Here is a 9,736-nt window from a genome sequence, read left to right on the forward strand (position 1 = left end):
CAACTATGTAATACCTGTACCTTTGGAAGTTCCTGGGAAATAGCTAATAAGCAAAAGCTAAATGCTCACATAAAAAAGAGAAACACATGTTTTAAAATAAGTTACTTTGGGTGATGTTCTGAAACTTTCATGGCATGTACATGAAAGTACACATGAAGTTTCATGTGGACCCACATCCAAGTAAACATTATGAAAAGTTTGATCCTTCACACTTTGCTCTGGGAATGCTGTGAAAATGTGGAGCCATTGCTAATCGTCAGAATTTAAGCTTTTTCAGCAAAGGTAAAGAAGAAACAATTTGAAAATTGCCACCATTGTCCAACAAAATATTTCTTAATTATTCTTCTCAAGGCACATATAAGCTCTTTGTTCCACAGGCTATAAATAAAAAGATTTAGCAGGGGAATTATTATCATGTAAAGTAAAAATGCATTTTGTCATGATCTTCAGCTGGGCCAGACCTAGGACGCACATACATTAAGAGAGTGCCATAGAACAAAGAGACAGAGAGCAGATGAACACTGCACGTAGAAAAGACTTTGCTTCTGCACTTTTCATACTCCTTTTTCAGGATGGCAAAGAGGACTTGCCATCCTGAAATTGTGTGATTATAAAAGTGAAGACTTGTATAAAGGCTGAAAAAATTAAAATCAGGAGTGTATTAACTATGGGATCATTGCAAGATATTTTGAACAGTTGCAAAATTTCACAGTAGAAATAATGTGTTATATTAGACCTGCAAGATGTTAATCTAAATAACAAACCCACATAAATCATGAATGCATAAACCCAGTAACATATGAAATACCTATAAACTGAGTTAAGAGGTTATTGGACATCACACTGGATACAGCAAAGCGTTAAATATGACTGCATAGCCACCATAGGCCATCACTACTAGAAGGAAACATTCTGTAGTTGCACTAGAACCAATAAAATAAAATTAGGCCATCTACCCAAAGAGGGATTTCAGATGGTTGAATGACAAAAAATTAATAAGCATTTTGGTAGTCACAGATATTGAAGTACATACATCTGTAAAGGCCAAACTATCTACAAGTAACTCCATGGAGATATGAAGAGGGATTTCCCTCCATATGAGAGCATTCAGATCAAGTTTCCCCACAACGGTGATGAGGTAGATTACTAAAAAACCCAGGAACAAGGAGACATGCTGTTCTGGACAATGTGTAAGCAGCAAGGAACACAGTCACAAAAGAATAATTAAAAAGAGATATTTTTGTGAGTAACATATTCCTAAGATGCTCATCTCATTTAATAAATAGTTTTGCACTTCTAACTTTATTTGTTCTGTTTTATATATGCAAATTTATTACAATAAGTTTTCAAATGCTAATTTACATGGACATGTAAATTTAAAACAAATTGTATTTTTTAATCTAATGATTTGATTTTGTAGAAGTTCATACCTCTCTTAAAATTCATATGAAAGAAAAAATTTGAGAAGACCAAGATTTTATTACAAATAACAAGAATAATGAAGAGTGCCTTAATTGGCACTGAACTACAAAATAAAGCCATAGTAAACAAAATATTAAGATACTGGCATAAGCATAGACAAGGGGATCAGTGCAAAAGAAAAGAGTGTTCAGAAATAAATTATAGTATATATGGGAGTGTAGCACAAGATAAACATGATATTTCAATTCAGTAAGGCAAGGGTGATTGATTTAATGAATTGTGCTGCTACTGTTGGCCATCAGTCTCAAAGTAAAATTCATCCTCTTCCTCAAACCATAGATATTTTAAATGGTCTTTAGAAAACAATAAGATTGCAAGAAAAGGAAACCAATATTAGAAAAAGTTACTATATAATTTAAATGCATAGCAAGAGTATCTAAACAAAGTCAAAGAACATATAATAGGTTGATGAATATATTTTACCACGTGCATAAAAGGTATAGGTTAATATCTATTATATGAAATATTTAAAAGAGTTGAGAAAAAGGTAAAAATTTAAAAGAAAAATTAGTAAAGGATATCAATAGGCATGTTTTCAGAGTGATAAATCAAAATGACCAAAAAACATATTAAAAGATTCACAATTTTCTATATGCCAAAGATGATGGGCACACCTTCTTATTCATGTATTAGAGTAGCAGAAGTTAAAGTGAATAAAAATACCCGCTGCTGGCTGAAATGAGTAAATGTTACTGTAAATGTTTGCTGTATTACTCATGGAAATGTGAATTGCAATAGCTTATGTAAAAAGTAATAGTATACTATCCCATTACTTTAAAAAATACATATAGCCTTTGAACTACCAATATCACTTTTATATATAATCTAGAAATAATAGCACCATTACACAAAAATATGCAAATATATCCAATGCATCATAGTTGAAAGTGGCAAAACCAGATACATCACTGTGAATGGTTGAATAAATCATAGTACACTCATAACATAGAATATAATTCAGCCATGAAAATAAGAACTATATCATTTGAACTGGGAATTTTCACAATGCATAATGATTGAGAACAGTAAGATACATAGAAGTGCAAGTAGCAATATCTTTAAACCAACAATGGGCGGCGGACTTGGCCCAGTGGTTAGGGCGTTTATCTACCACATGGGAGGTCTGCGGTTCAAACCCCGGCCCTCCTTGACGCGTGTGCAGCTGGCCCATGCACAGTACTGATGCTCAAAAGGAGTGCCCTGCCACACTGGGGTGTGCCCCGCGTGGGGCTCCCCTACGCGCAAAGGAGTGCACCCCGTAAGGAGAGCCATCCAGCATGGAAGAAAGTGCAGCCTAAGAATGGCGCCGCCCACACGGAGAGCTGACACAACGAGATGATGCAATCAAAAGAAACGCAGATTCCCGTGCCACTGCCGACAACAGAAGCGGACAAAGAATATGCAGCAAATAGATACAGAGAACAGACAACCAGGGTGTGGGGCGGGGGCGAGGGGGAATAAATAAATAAGTAAATAAATCTTTAAATTAAAAAAAAACAATTCATTTTTAAATCTCTTTTATGTGAAGAAAACTGTGAAGAATAAACATTATTTTCTGTAATGGTAGTAATGAGAGACATGAAGAAGAGGGGAAGAGGGATAAATCAAAATAAGAGTTCCATGAGAAAAGTAACATATATGTTATGATCTCCTTCATGTTTATAGGGAATTTCTGAAAGAATAGTCTCCAAAATGTTACTACTGGAGAAAAGAAACAAGAACAATGAAATCCTATTATTGCCTTTACAGCATTAATTTAAACTGCATGGCTTAAAGCCCTTTTAGCTTAACTGAATTGCTCATGTTATAAGATATTAAAGTGTATAGTTATAAGCGATTAATAGAATTCTCATTTATTTGTTTTCAACTGCTAGTTGTACTGTGAATTTGGGTGTTGATAATCCTTTATCCTGACATAATCAATGAGATTGACAATGTACTAAAATATTTCTTGAAGGAATTCAAAATTTAATTATTTTTTAAATTTTTGTTATTTTGAACTAAGATTTTATTTCCCATTATAAATTGATGCTTAACAAGTAAATTATGATATACTTTAATACTTTATATACAATTTGTACATTTTCCCTGTGTCATTTCATTTGGAAGTTTTTGCTGAATTTAAGTCATTAGTATATAATGGATGTTGTTTTTCATAATTTTCTTAAGATTTTATCTTCAGAATTTTTCTCAAGACACTTATTACTTCCTTATTTCTAAGGCTATAAATAAATGGATTTAGTAAGGGAACTACTATTGTAAACAAAATAGCAGCTGGTATATCTTTATCCCCCTCTTCAAGCAAATTTGGACGAATATACATGAAGAAAAGTGATCCATAGAATAGTGACACAGACACCAAGTGAGACGCACAGGTAGAAAAGGCTTTGACTCTTCCCTCTTTGGATTTCATTTTGAAAATAGTGGAAAGAATGTAGAGATAAGATATTAAGACACTTCCTATAGTGAAGACTTGAATTGAGCCTGAAAAGACAAATTGTACCAGCTCATTGACATAAGGGTCAACACAGGAGAGTCTGTATAAAGGAAGAATATCACAATAAAAGTGTTTGATGTGATTAGATCCACAGAATGTTAATCTAAATAGAAGCCCTACGTGAATCATGCAATGCAGGTTTCCAGCTATGAAGGCCCCCACGGCCATGTGAATGCAGAGCTTCTTCGACATCCTGGTGTGGTACTGCAACGGGCTGCATATCGCCACATAACGATCATAGGCCATTGCTGCCAAGAGAAAGCAGTCTGCAGTTTCTACAGTGCAAAGAAAATAAAATTGTGCCATGCATTCATAGAGAGAAACCATTCTGTTCTCAGAAAAGAAATTTTCTAACATTTTAGGAGTAATGACACAGGCACAACAAGAATCCACAAGAGCCAAGCTGCCCAAAAAGAGGTACATTGGTGTGTGAAGACGACGCTCTTTGGAAATCATTATCAGCAGGCCAAGATTTCCCACCATAGTAATCAGATAGATGGCAAAGAACATCACAAACAGAAAAGTCTTCAGCTCTGGGTAATCTGTGAACCCTGTGAGGATAAACTCATTTTTTATGGTATGATTTTCTTCAGCCATTCCTGAGTTCTCTGTTGAGAAAAAAACAATGTGGAGAAATAAGGTGCTAGTTTATGATATGACCAATTCAACTCCTGAGCTCTTTTTGGTCCTGAAGGGGAAAAAAAGCCTCATCTATAACCCTTCCATTGCAGCTATTAACTTTTGGCTCTCGAATTAACATTTTTCATCACATTTTGAAGAAAACGTAATTTTGGATGCACAACAATGGCTTTCTAGGGAAACGGACTTTGGCCCGGTGGTTGGGGCGTCCGTCTGCCATATGGGAGGTCCGCGGTTCGGGCCCCGGGCCTCCTTGACCCGTGTGGAGCTGGCCATGCGTAGTGCTGATGCGCGCAAGGAGTGCCGTGCCGCGCAGGGGTGTCCCCCGCGTGGGGGAGCCCCACGCGCAAGGAGTGCGCCCGTGAGGAGAGCCGCCCAGCGTGAAAGGAAGGAGCAGCCTGCCGAGGAATGGCGCCGCCCACACTTCCCGTGTCGCTGACGGCGGCGGAAGCGGACGAAGCAACAAGACGCAGCAGGTGGACACCAAGAGCAGACAACCAGGGGAGGGGGGAAATTAAATGAATAAATAAATCTTTAAAAAAAAAAAAAAATGGCTTTCTAATTCTTAAGACAGTATTCAGGGCAAAAACATTTCTCCATGTTGGTTGGGAAAAAACGAATGATAATTTAAGAGTGAGCAAATTGCTTTCAGTGTTCTCAAACAATTTCAATGACCTTATATGTACTGATTAACAATGTTGTTTAAAGACTATTTTCATTGCATATTCTTAGCAATTTAGTGGAATACACACTTAAAAATAAAATGTTTTGGAGAAAATGAGGGGCAATTTGCAAGGCTATTTACACCCCTTTGGGGTAGGGAGGGAAATTGATGTGGGCAGAAGCAGGGAAAAAGAAGAAAGCTAAATCAAAGCCTACATTAAAACTCACCAGGGCACTTATAATACCATTTATGCTGCAATATAAAATTATACATATGTGTATGTACATAAAGAAATTTAGGAAAAAAATGCTATCAAAAAATTTACAGAAGTCTTTAGAAATAAAAATTGATAATTCACTTAATTATATGTCAAAAATATCAGGAGAAAAATCAAATGTCAAATGAACTGGGAAATTATTTACATTAGATATGATAACATTTCTTGAGTTTTATTCTACAAAGAGTTTTTAAAATCAGTAGCCATAATCATTAGAAAATAATAAAGGATAGGAAGTGAAAAATCTCAAAATAAATACAATTCTAACATTAAAAATATTTACCTTAGTTGCTAATAATAGAAACATCATTTAAAAGAGATATGAGGTATATTTATTTGCCTATCAAAATAGCAAGATTATTTTTTAAAGTAATAACAATATAGTGATATAATAATATAATAATAATATTGTCTAGAATATGAGGAAATAGAGGCTTCATGTGTTTTCGACAGAAGTATAAATTAGTCAGTCTTTGGAAAATAATCTGTTAATAGAATAAGGAAAATCTTAAATGTTCATACTTTTTGACCCAGTAACTATGAGCCTATGTGAAAGAAACAATTAGATCCTCAAAGATTTACATATACTGATGTTTATTGTCATGTTATTTAAATAGTGAATTACTCTAAAAACCTAACGGGAAAGCATTTAGTCAAAATTATTAAGCAAATGTAAATAAATTAACTCTGTGATGATATATTGTACAATCAGGAAAAATGGTTTTACTAACGTATTTAATGTAATTTTAAAATAATCAGAATAATTCCTTAAATGCAAAAACAATGTAAAGTTTTATATATAGAATAACTTTACTTTTCCAATAAATACTTGGATATGAATGTAAAAGAGAGCATGGAAATACATCAAATGTTAATACTAGTTTTCTGGGAAGCGGACTTGGTCCAGTGGGTAGGGCATCCGTCTACCACATGGGACGTCCGTGGTTCAAACCCCGGGCCTCCTTGACCCGTGCGGAGCTGGCCCCTGTGCAGTGCTGATGCGCACAAGGAGTGCCCTGCCACGCAGGGGTGTCCCCGCGAAGGGGATCACCACACGCAAGGAGTGCACCCCATAAGGAGAGCTGCCCAGCGTGAAAGAAAGTTCAGCCTGCCCAAGAATGGCACCGCACACACGGAGAGCTGACACAACATGATGACACAACAACAAAAAAAGAAACACAGATCCCCGTGCCGCTGACAACAGAAGCGGACAAAGAACACGCAGCAAATAAACACAGAGAACAGAAACTGGGGGGAGGGGAGAAGGAGAGAGAAATAAATAAATACATCTTTAAAAAAAAAATACTAATTTACTCTCCGTAATGGAATTATAGGCTACTGCTTTTCTTCCTTATTCTAGCCTCTATTTCAAATTTTCAGCAATAACCATTACTTTTATAATTAGAGAATAAAATTTGTATTCAAAAATAAAATGACATGTTCTTAGTTTTACTGTGTTTAATAATTTGATGACCCACAGTAATAATTAGGGATCCACAGGTTGTCTTTACTTTATAATTCTTTAATATATAATGTCACATGGTTGTTTGAGAAAGTAATTGCTCAAGTCCCATGATAATGATTTTTTCAGTTGTAAGTAATAATAATTTGCTGATAATCATGCACTCACTTTAAAGCATTCATAAATATATTCAAGTTTTCTGGTAAAGTATTTTTAAGGCCACTCGCCTCTATATAAAGCAATATTTCTTAGGGGTCAAGCTTTACTGTTTGAATATCAGATGTTTCCTCAGTATTGTACGATTCTATGAAACACAAATTTATTAAAATTTTAGTACATTTTCTTAAACTTTCATTATTACTATAAATTTGTGTTCAAAAATTTCTAAACCTATTGGCGAATGTTTTATTTCAATCTACATTTGTTTATTTTAATTAATTCAAAAATCATTTACTCAGTGACCTGATATTTATTGAATGTCCACTGTGCTATATACTTTCTTAGAAGATCAATTAAGCCTTTTAGACAATTTCCAGATTTAGTTGGCTTAATATTCTTTGACCATAATTCCAATAATGAAAACAAAGCATTTCGGAGAAGTATAAGAAGATCTCTTCCCATTTGGCTTCCTGAATGCATTGCTTTGTCTCAGATTATTTGGATCTAATACTAAGAAACATTATAAAAATGACTATTTGAACCTATGTAGGTATAATTTGAGTGGTTTTTTTCTTTAAATGCCTTACCATCATCAACTTGAAGTATAAATAATGAATATTTGAAATCTATAAAACTTGATTTTTTAACTAAATGTCTTAAACTTGACAGCTTGAAGTTGCATAACATGAGATTACCTGCAGTTTTCTTAGGTGAGTATAATCTATCAGACATAAATAAGCTTTACATGTAGAGTTTATTAATCTAAAAATTAAAAAAGGAAACTGGAAATCCTCTAAAATTACATCAGAAGTTTTAAAAGAATGGATTAAAATTGTAACGCTTCCTTCTCTAATTTGTTAGTACATAGAGAATGCCCAACACAATTTTTTTAGGAGGTACCAGGGATTGAACCTTGGACAACAAACATGGGAAGCAAGCACTCAACCTCTGAACTAAAACTGCTCCCAAGAATGGAATTGCATGTATTTTTTCCTGATTAACATTTCTTAAATCCAAAGGATTCTAAATATCCAATACAGTTTGGAAATGTAGCAGCTGATTTACCTGCTATTGGGTCCTCATTAGCCACTGGACTCAAAGTTCAACATGAAAATGCTTTTTATATCTTATACCGACTTGACTTTATTTTTTTCAGAGGTACCTGGGATTGAACCAGAAACAACATACATGGGAAACAGATGCCCAACCACTCATTCCCCACAAAAATTTACACATTATTCCACTGTACAGATGAATAACCCCTTTCCTCTGATAAGTTGTAAATTATATGGCAAATCAAATTATTCAAATAACTATTAAAATGTTACTAAGGTACTCAGTTATTACTACAAAATGTACTTTTACCTATTTATTTTGGGGAAAATGTATTCTTCTCTTGAATTCAGAAAAGTTATAAATAAATTATAGGCATTTGCCTAGCACATACATCAAAGGCTTTAGGTTAAAAGAAGGACTTTCAGGAACGTAAAAGACTGAAAAATAAAAATAGGAATAAAAATAAATTACTTAGGGAAGTAAATGTTTCTGAAGGTTAATATTTCCAGTAAATGTAAGCTTTAAATACTTTCTCACCTGGGTTCTATTATAAGTCTTCTATAGAAGTGATTGAATGTCTAATATTAATCTTCCAATAAGACCAGAAGAGAAACTCCATCTTTTATACTATTTAAGAGACTCTGCACCAACAGATCATTATATTTTTTATGTTATTTGTTGAGAATGCTTCAAATATTTAATGTAATTCTAAAGGGGTTTCCTTGGCACTGACATCACAGCATAGCCTGAGAGACCTAATCCCATAAACATTACAGACACATTAAATTGGATTAGTCAGATGTATCCTTTGAGATATAGAGAGCAAGGCAAATGCCCATTTATAAACAAATTTAACAACCATGCTCTGAGTTTTTTATTAATAGACTTTATTTTTCAGAGCAGTTTCGGTTTTACAGGAAAATTTTGCAGAGTTCCAATTTATCACCCCCCAACAAATATACACACACACAAAGATGCTGCAAACAGTTTTCCCTCTTGCTAATATCTTGCTTTAGTATGGTACATTTGTTACAATTGAATTAATTTTAATGCATTATTATTAATGCATATTTTATTTTAGGATTCTCTCTTTATGTTGCACTACTGTTCAATGGATTTGACAATTCCTCCGTTACCTTATTTTACAGAATAATTTCACTGACCTAAAAATGCCCTGTGGTTCATCTATTCATTCCTCCTTCTCTCCCCCTGAACCTGTGGTAACCACTGATCTTTTTAATGTCTCTATAGTTTTTCATTTTCAAGAATATTAAATAGATGGAACCATACAGTATATTGCCTTTCCTGACTGGCTTCTTTCACTGAGTAAAGTTCTTTCATGTAGTTTCATGGTTTGATAAGTCCTTCCCTTATTGCTGGTTAATTCCCCATTGCATGGATGTACCACATTTGCTTTTCCATTCTCTTATTGAAAGACATCTTGGTGGCTTCCAATTCTTGGCAATTATGAATAAAACTGCTATAAGCATTGGTGTACAG

General features: G+C 34.3%; 1 protein-coding gene and 1 pseudogene across 1 annotated transcript; both read right to left on the reverse strand.

Moving 5' to 3' along the window:
• Positions 1-263: 263 nt before the first annotated feature.
• On the reverse strand, positions 264-2,200 carry LOC105745592 (olfactory receptor 5AC1-like; annotated as a pseudogene).
• Positions 2,201-3,646: 1,446 nt separating this feature from the next.
• LOC101427532 (olfactory receptor 5K1-like) lies at positions 3,647-4,576 on the reverse strand. The gene has a single exon (XM_004452821.2). The coding sequence runs from the start codon at positions 4,574-4,576 to the stop codon at positions 3,647-3,649; it is 930 nt and encodes a 309-aa protein (XP_004452878.2).
• Positions 4,577-9,736: the final 5,160 nt, after the last annotated feature.

Source organism: Dasypus novemcinctus, chromosome 4, assembly GCF_030445035.2.
Source record: "Dasypus novemcinctus isolate mDasNov1 chromosome 4, mDasNov1.1.hap2, whole genome shotgun sequence".
Lineage (NCBI taxonomy): Eukaryota > Metazoa > Chordata > Mammalia > Cingulata > Dasypodidae > Dasypus > Dasypus novemcinctus.

Coding starts and splice junctions, on each gene's coding strand:
- LOC101427532 (XM_004452821.2), bottom strand. CDS start 4,576: ATGGCTGAAGAAAATCATACCATAAAAAATGAGTTTATCCTCACAGGG.